Source organism: Pezoporus occidentalis, unplaced genomic scaffold (genome assembly GCF_034315485.1).
Source record: "Pezoporus occidentalis ecotype Australia unplaced genomic scaffold, CSIRO_AGI_Poc_V1 ctg1799, whole genome shotgun sequence".
In the NCBI taxonomy this organism is placed as follows: domain Eukaryota; kingdom Metazoa; phylum Chordata; class Aves; order Psittaciformes; family Psittacidae; genus Pezoporus; species Pezoporus occidentalis.
Genome location: NW_026913639.1, coordinates 1 through 13,563, shown reverse-complemented (window position 1 = coordinate 13,563; position 13,563 = coordinate 1). Strand labels below are relative to the sequence as shown.

General features: G+C 57.0%; 1 protein-coding gene across 1 annotated transcript; it reads right to left on the bottom strand.

The window, feature by feature from the left end:
• Positions 1-68: 68 nt before the first annotated feature.
• On the bottom strand, positions 69-8,204 carry LOC134161789 (casein kinase II subunit alpha-like; the record flags this gene model as incomplete). Its single annotated transcript, XM_062614966.1, has 4 exons — positions 8,048-8,204; positions 4,868-4,979; positions 1,631-1,732; positions 69-119 (listed from the first exon to the last, which is right to left on the bottom strand). Coding segments are annotated over exons 1-4 (366 nt in total), but the record flags the coding sequence as incomplete, so codon positions are not given.
• Positions 8,205-13,563: the final 5,359 nt, after the last annotated feature.

The window sequence follows — 13,563 nt, the reverse complement described above, 5'->3', positions numbered from 1 at the left end:
GTGCCTCGGGAACACCGGGAATGCCGGGATGGGCTCCCCGTGTCCCGGGGGGGGGGGGGAGCACCCACCTTGAAGTCGGTGTTGTTGACGTGCTCGAAGACCAGGGCGGGCGTCCGGGACTGCGGGGATGGGGCCAGGCATGGGGGGAAGGAAAGAGAGAGGGTGAGATCCAACCCGCCCCAAAGGAAGGGGAGGAAGCTCCGGCACCCAGAGAATCCATAGGGAAACCCTGGGGGAGAGGAGGTGGGAGATGGGAGAAAGGAGGAGGGGAAAGGAGGAGGGGAAAGGGAGAAGGGAGGAGGGAGAAGGGAAAAGGGAAAAGGGAGGAGGGAAAAGGGAGAAGGGAGAAGGGAAAAGGGAGGAGGGAAAAGGGAGAAGGGAGAAGGGAGAAGGGAAAAGGGAGAAGGGAGGAGGGAGAAGGGAGAAGGGAGAAGGGAGAAGGGAAAAGGGAGAAGGGAGGAGGGAAAAGGGAGAAGGGAAAAGGGAGGAGGGAAAAGGGAGAAGGGAGAAGGGAGAAGGGAAAAGGGAGAAGGGAGGAGGGAAAAGGGAGGAGAGAGAAGGGAAAAGGGAAAAGGGAAAAGGGAGAAGGGAGAAGGGAGAAGGGAAAAGGGAGAAGGGAGAAGGGAAAAGGGAAAAGGGAAAAGGGAGAAGGGAGAAGGGAGAAGGGAAAAGGGAAAAGGGAGAAGGGAAAAGGGAAAAGGGAAAAGGGAGAAGGGAAAAGGGAGAAGGGAAAAGGGAAAAGGGAGAAGGGAGAAGGGAAAAGGGAAAAGGGAGAAGGGAAAAGGGAAAAGGGAAAAGGGAGAAGGGAAAAGGGAGAAGGGAAAAGGGAAAAGGGAGAAGGGAGAAGGGAGAAGGGAGAAGGGAGAAGGGAAAAGGGAGAAGGGAAAAGGGAGGAGGGAGAAGGGAAAAGGGAGAAGGGGATGAGAGAAGGAAGAAGGGAAAAGGGAGAAGGGAAAAGGGAGAAGGGAAAAGGGAGAAGGGAAAAGGGAGAAGGGAGAAGGGAGCAGGGAAAAGGGGATGAGAGAAGGAAGAAGGGAGAAGGGAGAAGGGGATGAGAGAAGGAAGAAGGAAGAAGGGAAAAGGGGATGAGAGAAGGAAGAAGGGAGAAGGGAGAAGGGGATGAGAGAAGGAAGAAGGGAGAAGGGCAAGGAGCCATCCGGGCCTCCGGAGCCACTGGGACGGGGCTGGGCTGGGTTGGGGGGGGAAGGAACGCTCTGGCCAGGAATGCTCTGGGCTTGGCTTTCATGGAAGCAGGGAACGGTTTGGGATGAATGGACCTGAACCCTCCTCCCCGTGGAGCAGGAGCCCTTCCCCTGCAGCAGGGTGCTCCAAGCCCCCGTGTCCAACCGGGCATGGGGCACCCCTGTCCGAGCCGTTCCCAAACCCCAACCCTCCGGATGGGGAAGAACTTCCCAAGATCCCACCCAACCCCTCCCTCATCCCCTTGGAGCCGGTCCTGCTCCTCCCCATCCCAACGCAGCCATCCATGGTCCTGGGCTCCCATTCCCAACCTCTGGAGCAATCCCAGTGCTCCCAGAGCGGGGGGGTTCAGCTCCCTGATGGATGCCAAGCGGGGCAGGGAGCAGCCTGAGCCTGTTCCCAAGGATCCCAAGGGATTCCGGAGCCGTACCACGGGGTCCTTGACGATGTCCAAGAGGTTGATGATGTTGGGGCCGCCGCGGAGGTTCTCCAGGATCTTGATCTCCCGTTTGATCTTCTTCTTCTTGACGGGCTGAGGAGACACAAGGGGAGAGCTGGGAGAGAGGGAATGCTCTGCTCCGCATCCCTAGGGAATAACGCAGGGATGAGGAGGCTGGGAGATGGGGGGGGCAGCCGGGAGGAGATCCAGGAGAGAGGATGCAGGGAGCCTGGAGAGGGGCTTGGGATGTGGGGATGGGAGCAGGAACGGCTCCAAAGGGATCTTGGGATGAGGGATGCAGGGACGGGAGCAGGAACGGCTCCAAAGGGATCCTGGGATGAGGGATGCAGGGATGGGAGCAGCAGGAACGGCTCCAAAGGGATCTTGGGATGAGGGATGCAGGGATGGGAGCAGCAGGAACGGCTCCAAAGGGATCTTGGGATGAGGGATGCAGGGATGGGAGCAGGAACGGCTCCAAAGGGATCTTGGGATGAGGGATGCGGGGATGGGAGCAGGAACGGCTCCAAAGGGATCTTGGGATGAGGGATGTGGGGATGGGAGCAGGAACGGCTCCAAAGGGATCTTGGGATGAGGGATGTGGGGATGGGAGCAGGAACGGCTCCAAAGGGATCTTGGGATGAGGGATGCAGGGATGGGAGCAGGAACGGCTCCAAAGGGATCTTGGGATGAGCGATGCAGGGATGGGAGCAGGAACGGCTCCAAAGGGATCTTGGGATGAGCGATGAGGGGATGGGAGCAGCAGGAACGGCTCCAAAGGGATCTTGGGATGAGGGATGTGGGGATGGGAGCAGGAACGGCTCCAAAGGGATCTTGGGATGAGGGATGTGGGGATGGGAGCAGGAACGGCTCCAAAGGGATCTTGGGATGAGGGATGCAGGGATGGGAGCAGGAACGGCTCCAAAGGGATCTTGGGATGAGCGATGAGGGGATGGGAGCAGCAGGAACGGCTCCAAAGGGATCTTGGGATGAGGGATGCGGGGATGGGAGCAGGAACGGCTCCAAAGGGATCTTGGGATGAGGGATGCAGGGATGGGAGCAGCAGGAATGGCTCCAAAGGGATCTTGGGATGAGGGATGTGGGGATGGGAGCAGCAGGAATGGCTCCAAAGGGATCTTGGGATGAGGGATGCAGGGATGGGAGCAAGGGGAACGGCTCCAAAGGGATCTTGGGATGAGGGATGCGGGGATGGGAGCAGGAACGGCTCCAAAGGGATCTTGGGATGAGGGATGCAGGGATGGGAGCAGGAACGGCTCCAAAGGGATCTTGGGATGAGGGATGCGGGGATGGGAGCAGGAACGGCTCCAAAGGGATCTTGGGATGAGGGATGTGGGGATGGGAGCAGGAACGGCTCCAAAGGGATCTTGGGATGAGGGATGCAGGGATGGGAGCAGGAACGGCTCCAAAGGGATCTTGGGATGAGGGATGAGGGGATGGGAGCAGCAGGAACGGCTCCAAAGGGATCTTGGGATGAGGGATGCAGGGATGGGAGCAGGAACGGCTCCAAAGGGATCTTGGGATGAGGGATGCGGGGATGGGAGCAGGAACGGCTCCAAAGGGATCTTGGGATGAGGGATGCAGGGATGGGAGCAGCAGGAACGGCTCCAAAGGGATCTTGGGATGAGGGATGCAGGGATGGGAGCAGGAACGGCTCCAAAGGGATCTTGGGATGAGGGATGCAGGGATGGGAGCAGGAACAGCTCCAAAGGGATCTTGGGATGAGGGATGCAGGGATGGGAGCAGGAACGGCTCCAAAGGGATCTTGGGATGAGGGATGCAGGGATGGGAGCAGGAACGGCTCCAAAGGGATCTTGGGATGAGGGGTGTGGGGATGGGAGCAGGAACGGCTCCAAAGGGATCTTGGGATGAGGGATGCGGGGATGGGAGCAGGAACGGCTCCAAAGGGATCTTGGGATGAGGGATGTGGGGATGGGAGCAAGGGGAACGGCTCCAAAGGGATCTTGGGATGAGGGATGTGGGGATGGGAGCAAGGGGAACGGCTCCAAAGGGATCTTGGGATGAGGGATGCAGGGATGGGAGCAAGGGGAACGGCTCCAAAGGGATCTTGGGATGAGGGATGCAGGGATGGGAGCAGGAACGGCTCCAAAGGGATCTTGGGATGAGGGATGTGGGGATGTGAGCAGGAACGGCTCAAAAGGGATCTTGGGATGAGGGATGCAGGGATGGGAGCAGGCACAGCTCCAATGGGATCCTGGGATGAATCTCCTGGGCACTGCAGGGGCTGCCCAGGGATGCCCCATCCCAAGGCTGGGGTGGAGCCATTCCAGGACAATCCCATCCAGTTTTGGGGTTCCCATTCCCAGTTTGGGGGTTTCTGGGTCCCACTTTTGTGGTTCCTGGTCCAAGTTCTGGGGCTCCCATTCCCAGTTTTCGGGTCCCCAATCCCAGTTTTAGGATTCCCATTCCCAGGTTTGGGTTTCCCATTCCCAGTTTTGTGGTTCCCATTCCCAGTTCCGGTTTCCCATTCCCAGTTCCAGGTTTCCCATTCCCAGTTCTGGATTTCCCATTCCCAGTTTTGTGGTTCTCATTCCCATTCCCAGTTTCCCATTCACAGTTCCCACTCCCATTCCTGGTTTCCTGTTCCCATTCCCAGTTCCCATTCCCATTCCTGGTTTCCCATTCCCTGTTCCCCATTCCCATTCCCAGGTTCCCACTCCCATTCCCAGTTCCCATTCCCATTCCCGGTTTCCCATTCCCAATCCCGGTTTCCCATTCCCGGTTTCCCACTCCCGGTTCCCATTCCCGGTTTCCCCTTCCCAGTTCCCACTCCCATTCCTGGTTTCCCATTCCCAGTTCCCACTCCCATTCCCGGTTTCCCATTCCTGGTTTCCCACTCCCATTCCCGGTTTCCCATTCCCGGTTTCCCATTCCCGGTTTCCCATTCCTGGTTTCCCATTCCCAGCTCCCATTCCCATTCCCGGTTTCCCATTCCCAATCCCGGTTTCCCATTCCCGGTTTCCCACTCCCGGTTCCCATTCCCGGTTTCCCCTTCCCAGTTCCCATTCCCATTCCCGGTTCCCATTCCCAGTTTCCCACTCCCGGTTTCCCACTCCCGGTTCCCACTCCCGGTTCCCATTCCCGGTTTCCCATTCCCATTCCCGGTTCCCATTCCCGGTTTCCCACTCCCGGTTCCCACTCCCGGTTCCCATTGCCAGTTCCCATTCCCGGTTTGGGGAACGCCGCTCCCACCTTGAGGATCTTCACCACCACCTTCTCGTTGCTCGTGATGTTGATGGCCTCAAAGACCTCGCTGTACTTGCCCCGGCCCAGCTTCCGCACCAGCTGGAAGTCATCCTGGTTCCTGCGGGGAAAGGGCCGGCAGCTCCCGAGAGCCCAAAGCACCCGATCCCACAGATCCCGATCCCACAGATCCCGATTCCAGAGATCCTGATCCCAAAGATCCGCATCCCAGAGATCCCGATCCCAGAGATCCTGATCCCAAAGATCCTGATCCCACAGATCCTGATCCCAGAGATCCCGATCCCAGAGATCCCGATCCCAGAGATCCTGATCCCAGAGATCCTGATCCCAGAGATCCCGATCCCAGAGATCCCGATCCCAAAGATCCCGATCCCACAGATCCCGATCCCAAAGATCCCAATCCCAAAGATCCTGATCCCAGAGATCCCGATCCCAAAGCTCCAGATCCCAGAGGTCCTGATCCCAGAGATCCCGATCCCAGAGATCCCGATCCCAAAGATCCTGATCCCAGAGATCCCGATCCCAGAGATCCTGACCCCAGAGATCCCGATCCCAAAGCTCCAGATCCCAGAGGTCCTGATCCCAAAGATCCTGATCCCAAAGATCCTGATCCCAGAGATCCCAATCCCAGAGATCCTGATCCCAAAGATCCCAATCCCACAGATCCTGATCCCAAAGATCCTGATCCCACAGATCCCGATCCCAGAGATCCCGATCCCACAGATCCCGATTCCAGAGATCCTGATCCCAAAGATCCGCATCCCAGAGATCCCGATCCCAGAGATCCTGATCCCAAAGATCCCGATCCCAAAGATCCTGATCCCACAGATCCTGATCCCAGAGATCCCGATCCCAGAGATCCCAATCCCAGAGATCCCGATCCCAGAGATCCTGATCCCAGAGATCCCGATCCCAGAGATCCCGATCCCAAAGATCCTGATCCCAAAGATCCCGATCCCAGAGATCCCGATCCCAAAGATCCTGATCCCACAGATCCTGATCCCAGAGATCCCGATCCCAGAGATCCCGATCCCAGAGATCCTGATCCCACAGATCCCAGAGATCGCAATCCCAGAGATCGCGATCCCAAAGATCCCGATCCCAAAGATCCCGATCCCAGAGATCCTGACATCCCCAAGATCCCAATCCCAGAGATCCTGATCCCACAGATCCCAGAGATCCTGATCCCAGAGATCCCGAAACCAGAGATCCCGATCCCAGAGATCCTGATCCCAGAGATCCCAGAGATCCTGATCCCAGAGATCCGATCCCAGGGATCCCGATCCCCAAGATCCTGATCCCCAAGATCCCGATCCCAAAGATCCCAAATCCAAAGCTCCTGATCCCAGAGATCCAATCCCACAGACCCCGATCCCACAGATCCCAATCCCAAAGATCCCAATCCCAAAGATCCCGAATCCAAAGATCCCGATCCCAAAGCTCCCGATCCTGAAGATCCCGATCCCAAAGATCCCAAATCCAAAGATCCCGACCCCAGAAATCCCGATCCCAAAGCTTCTGATCCCAAAGATCCCGATCCCAAAGATCCCAATCCTGAAGATCCTGATCCCAAAGATCCCAGTCCCAAAGATCCTGATGCCAAAGCTCCTGATTCCAAAGATCCCAATCCCAAAGATCCCGATCCCAGAGATCCCGATCAAAAAAAATCCTGATCCCAAAGATCCCAATCCCAAAGCTCCTGAGATCCCAAAGCTCCTGATCCCAGAGATCCCAATCCCAGAGATCCTGATCCTCGGATCTTAGGAATGAGATGGGATCTTGGGAATGGGATCTTGGGAATGGGATGGGATCTTGGGAATGAGATGGGAACTTGGGAATAGGATCTTGGGAACGGGATGGGATCTTGGGAATGAAATGGGATCCTGGGAATGAGATGGGATCTGGGGAATGGGATGGGAACTTGGGAATGGGATGGGATCTTGGGAATGGGATGGGAACTTGGGAATGAGACGGGATCTTGGGAATGGGATGGGATCTTGGGAATGAGATGGGATCTTGGGAACGGGATGGGATCTTGGGGATGGGATCTTGGGAAAGGGATGGGATCTTGTGAACAGGATGGGATCTTGGGAATGAGATAGGATCTTGGGGATGGGATCTTGGGAATGGGATGGGATCTTGGGAACAGGATCTTGGGAATGGGATGGGATCTTGGGAATGAGATAGGATCTTGGGGATGGGATCTTGGGAATGAGATGGGATCTTGGGAACAGGATGGGATCTTGGGAATGAGATAGGATCTTGGGGATGGGATCTTGGGAATGGGATGGGATCTTGGGGATGGGATCTTGGGAACAGGATGGGATCTTGGAAATGGGATCTTGGGAATGGGATGGGATCTTGGGAACGGATGGGATCTTGGGAACGGATGGGATCTTGGGGATGGGATCTTGGGAACGGGATGGGATCTTGGGAACAGGATGGGATCTTGGGGATGGGATCTTGGGGATGGGATGGGATCTTGGGAACGGATGGGATCTTGGGGATGGGATCTTGGGAACGGGATGGGATCTTGGGAACAGGATGGGATCTTGGGGATGGGATCTTGGGGATGGGATGGGATCTTGGGAACGGATGGGATCTTGGGGATGGGATCTTGGGGATGGGATCTTGGGAACGGGATGGGATCTTGGGGATGGGATCTTGGGAACTGGATGGGATCTTGGGGATGGGATCTTGGGAACGGGATGGGATCTTGGGAACTGGATGGGATCTTGGGGATGGGATCTTGGGAACTGGATGGGATCTTGGGGATGGGATCTTGGGAACAGGATGGGATCTTGGGAACGGATGGGATCTTGGGGATGGGATCTTGGGAACAGGATGGGATCTTGGGGATGGGATCTTGGGAACGGGATCTTGGGAACAGGATGGGATCTTGGGGATGGGATCTTGGGAAGTTCCTCCCATGCGCCTGCGGGCCACTGGAAGTGTCCATGGATGCCGGAGGGGGCTGGGAGCCCCCGGCTCCATCGGGAAGCATCCAAGGGCTGGAAGCGGAGCAGCTCCCGGCTCCATCCCAAGCCACCCCATTGCACGCTTCCCGGAGGGCGACGTTCCCGAGCGACCCAAGGTTGCAGCTCCTTGGGAATCATCCCCCCACTTCTCCCATTGGAGCATCCCGAGGGATGGGCTGGGATTCCGCACCCCCACTCCACGACGTGGGCTTCGTAGTCCCAGTACTCGCGGGGCCGCTGCGTGTTGACGTCGGCATAGACCCGGGCCCGGCTCGGAACGGGCCCTGCCATGATCCCGTGGGAATGGCGAGCTCATCCTGCAAGAGAGGGAGGAGCTGGGATCACATCTGGAACGGGGACAGGGAGCGGGGATCACATCTGGAACAGGGATACAGGAGGGGGATCAGGGCTGGAACAGGGATACAGGAGGGGGGATCACACCTGGAACAGGGATACAGGAGGGGGATCACACCTGGAACAGGGATACAGGAGGGGGATCACACCTGGAACAGGGATACAGGAGGGGGATCACACCTGGAACAGGGATACAGGAGGGGGATCACACCTGGAACAGGGATACAGGAGGGGGATCACACCTGGAACAGGGATACAGGAGGGGGATCACACCTGGAACAGGGATACAGGAGGGGGATCACACCTGGAACAGGGATACAGGAGGGGGGATCACACCTGGAACAGGGATACAGGAGGGGGATCACACCTGGAACAGGGATACAGGAGGGGGATCACACCTGGAACAGGGATACAGGAGGGGGATCACACCTGGAACAGGGATACAGGAGGGGGATCACACCTGGAACAGGGATACAGGAGGGGGATCACATCTGGAACAGGGATACAGGAGGGGGATCACACCTGGAACAGGGATACAGGAGGGGGATCACACCTGGAACGGGGATACAGGAGGGGGATCACACCTGGAACAGGGATACAGGAGGGGGATCACACCTGGAACAGGGATACAGGAGGGGGATCAGGGCTGGAACAGGGATACAGGAGGGGGATCACAGCTGGAACAGGGATACAGGAGGGGGATCACACCTGGAACAGGGATACAGGAGGGGGATCACACCTGGAACAGGGATACAGGAGGGGGATCAGGGCTGGAACAGGGATACAGGAGGGGGATCACATCTGGAACAGGGATACAGGAGGGGGATCACATCTGGAACAGGGATACAGGAGGGGGATCACACCTGGAACAGGGATACAGGAGGGGGATCACACCTGGAACAGGGATACAGGAGGGGGATCACACCTGGAACAGGGATACAGGAGGGGGATCACACCTGGAACAGGGATACAGGAGGGGGATCACACCTGGAACAGGGATACAGGAGGGGGATCAGGGCTGGAACAGGGATACAGGAGGGGGATCACACCTGGAACAGGGATACAGGAGGGGGGATCACGGCTGGAACAGGGATACAGGAGGGGGGATCACATCTGGAACAGGGATACAGGAGGGGGATCACACCTGGAACAGGGATACAGGAGGGGGATCACACCTGGAACAGGGATACAGGAGGGGGGTCACACCTGGAACAGGGATACAGGAGGGGGATCACACCTGGAACAGGGATACAGGAGGGGGATCACACCTGGAACAGGGATACAGGAGGGGGATCACACCTGGAACAGGGATACAGGAGGGGGATCACATCTGGAACAGGGATACAGGAGGGGGATCACACCTGGAACAGGGATACAGGAGGGGGATCACACCTGGAACAGGGATACAGGAGGGGGATCAGGGCTGGAACAGGGATACAGGAGGGGGATCAGGGCTGGAACAGGGATACAGGAGGGGGATCACACCTGGAACAGGGATACAGGAGGGGGATCAGAGTTGGAACAGGGATACAGGAGGGGGATCACATCTGGAACAGGGATACAGGAGGGGGATCACACCTGGAACAGGGATACAGGAGGGGGATCACACCTGGAACAGGGATACAGGAGGGGGATCACACCTGGAACAGGGATACAGGAGGGGGATCACACCTGGAACAGGGATACAGGAGGGGGATCACACCTGGAACAGGGATACAGGAGGGGGATCACACCTGGAACAGGGATACAGGAGGGGGATCACACCTGGAACAGGGATACAGGAGGGGGGATCACACCTGGAACAGGGATACAGGAGGGGGATCAGGGCTGGAACAGGGATACAGGAGGGGGATCACACCTGGAACAGGGATACAGGAGGGGGATCACACCTGGAACAGGGATACAGGAGGGGGATCACACCTGGAACAGGGATACAGGAGGAGGATCACACCTGGAACAGGGATACAGGAGGGGGATCACATCTGGAACAGGGATACAGGAGGGGGATCACACCTGGAACAGGGATACAGGAGGGGGATCAGGGCTGGAACAGGGATACAGGAGGGGGATCACACCTGGAACAGGGATACAGGAGGGGGATCACACCTGGAACAGGGATACAGGAGGGGGATCACACCTGGAACAGGGATACAGGAGGGGGATCACACCTGGAACAGGGATACAGGAGGGGGATCACACCTGGAACAGGGATACAGGAGGGGGATCAGGGCTGGAACAGGGATACAGGAGGGGGGATCACACCTGGAACAGGGATACAGGAGGGGGATCAGGGCTGGAACAGGGATACAGGAGGGGGATCACATCTGGAACAGGGATGCAGGAGGGGGATCACACCTGGAACAGGGATACAGGAGGGGGATCAGAGCACACTGGGGTCATGGACACATGAGGAAGGACCTGGATGGATCCCAGTGGATCCCAGGGATCCCTTTGCTGGGCCCAGCTCTCTCTGCAGCAGTTAGGCTCCCAATGGGGCCGTTACTTCCATCCCCATCCCCATTCCCATCCCCACTGCCCAGTGACCCCTGGGATGAGCTGTGCGGATGCAATGGGTGAAGCTGGTGCCAGGATGGTGCTGAGGCCCTGGGGCTGGGCACACGCATGGGGAGCCCAGCTCCATCCCATTCCATCCCAGCTCCATCCCATCCCAGCTGCATCCTATCCTATCCCACCCCATTCCAGCTCCATTCCATCCCAGCTGCATCCCATCCCAGCTGCATCCCATTCCATCCCAGCTCCATCCCAGCTCCATCCCATCCCAGCTGCATCCCATTCCATCCCAGCTCCATCCCATCCCAGCTGCATCCCATCCTATCTCATTGCATTCCAGCTCCATCCCACCCCATTCCAGCTCCATCCCATCCCAGCTGCATCCTATCCTATCCCACCCCATTCCAGCTCCATTCCATCCCAGCTCCATCCCATCCCAGCTGCATCCCATTCCATCCCAGCTCCATCCCATCCCAGCTGCATCCCATTCCATCCCAGCTCCATCCCATCCCAGCTGCATCCCATCCTATCTCATTGCATTCCAGCTCCATCCCACCCCATTCCAGCTCCATCCCATCCCAGCTGCATCCTATCCTATCCCACCCCATTCCAGCTCCATCCCATCCCATCCCAGCCCCATCCCATCCCAGCTGCATCCCATTCCATCCCAGCTCCATCCCATCCTATCTCATCGCATTCCAGCTCCATCCCACCCCATTCCAGCTCCATCCCATCCCAGCTTCATCCCATCCTATTCCAGCTCCATCCCAACCCATTCCAGCTCCATCCCATCCCATTCCAGCTCCATCCCATTCCATCCCAGCTCCATCCTATCCTATCTCATCGCATTCTAGCTCCATCCCACCCCATTCCAGCTCCATCCCATCCCATTCCAGCTCCATCACATCCCAGCTTCATCCCATTCCATCCCAGCTCCATCCCATCCTATCTCATCCCATTCCAGCTCCATCCCACCCCATTCCAGCTCCATCCCATCCCATTCCAGCTCCATCCCACCCCATTCCAGCTCCATCCCATCCTATCTCATCCCATTCCAGCTCCATCCCACCCCATTCCAGCTCCATCCCATCCTATTCCAGCTGCATCCATTCCTATCTCATCACATTCCAGCTCCATCCCACCCCATTCCAGCTCCATCCCATCCTATCCTATTCCAGCCCCATTCCATCCTATCCCATCCCATCCTAGTGCCATTCCATCCTATCCCATCCCATCCCCTTCCAGCTCCATCCCATCCTATCCTATTCCAGCCCCATTCCATCCTATCCCATCCCATTCTAGTGCCATTCCATCCTATCCCATCCCATCCCATTCCAGCTCCATCCCATCCCATCCTATTCCAGCTCCATCCCATCCCATCCCCTTCCAGCTCCATCCCATCCTATCCTATTCCAGCCCCATCTCATCCTATCCTATCCCATTCTAGTGCCATTCCATCCTATCCCATCCCATCCCATTCCAGCTCCATCCCATCCTATTCCAGCTCCATCCCATCCCATCCCCTTCCAGCTCCATCCCATCCTATCCTATTCCAGCCCCATCTCATCCTATCCCATCCCATTCCATCCCACCCCATTCCAGCCCCATCCCATCCTATCCTATTCCAGCCCCATTCCATCCTATCCCATCCCATTCTAGTGCCATTCCATCCTATCCCATCCCATCCCCTTCCAGCTCCATCCCATCCTATCCTATTCCAGCCCCATCTCATCCTATCCCATCCCATTCTAGTGCCATTCCATCCTATCCCATCCCATCCCCTTCCAGCTCCATCCCATCCTATCCTATTCCAGCCCCATTCCATCCTATCCCATTCCAGCCCCATTCCATCCTATCCCATCCCATCCTAGTGCCATTCCATCCTATCCCATCCCATCCCCTTCCAGCTCCATCCCATCCTATCCTATTCCAGCCCCATTCCATCCTATCCCATCCCATTCTAGTGCCATTCCATCCTATCCCATCCCCTTCCAGCCCCATCCCATCCTATCCTATTCCAGCCCCATTCCATCCTATCCCATCCCATTGAAGTGCCATTCCATCCTATCCCATCCCATCCAGCCCAATCCCATCCTATCCTATTCCAGCCCCATTCCATCCTATCCTATTCCAGCCCCATTCCATCCTATCCTATCCCATTCTAGTGCCATTCCATCCTATCCCATCCCATCCCCTTCCAGCTCCATTCCATCCTATCCTATTCCAGCCCCATTCCATCCTATCCCATCCCATTCTAGTGCCATTCCATCCTATCCCATCCCCTTCCAGCTCCATTCCATCCTATCCTATTCCAGCCCCATTCCATCCTATCCCATCCCATTCTAGTGCCATTCCACCCTATCCCATCCCATTCCAGCCCCATTCCATCCTATCCTATCCCATTCTAGCGCCATTCCATCCTATCCCATCCCATTCTAGTGCCATTCCACCCTATCCCATCCCATTCCAGCCCCATTCCATCCTATCCTATTCCAGCCCCATTCCATCCTATCCCATCCCATTCTAGTGCCATTCCACCCTATCCCATCCCATTCCAGCCCCATTCCATCCTATCCTATTCCAGCCCCATTCCATCCTATCCCATCCCATTCTAGTGCCATTCCACCTATCCCATCCCATTCCAGCCCCATTCCATCCTATCCTATTCCAGCCCCATTCCATCCTATCCCATCCCATTCTAGTGCCATTCCACCCTATCCCATCCCATTCCAGCCCCATTCCATCCTATCCTATTCCAGCCCCATTCCATCCTATCCCATCCCATTCTAGTGCCATTCCACCCTATATCCATTCCATCATTATTCCAGCCCCATTCCATCC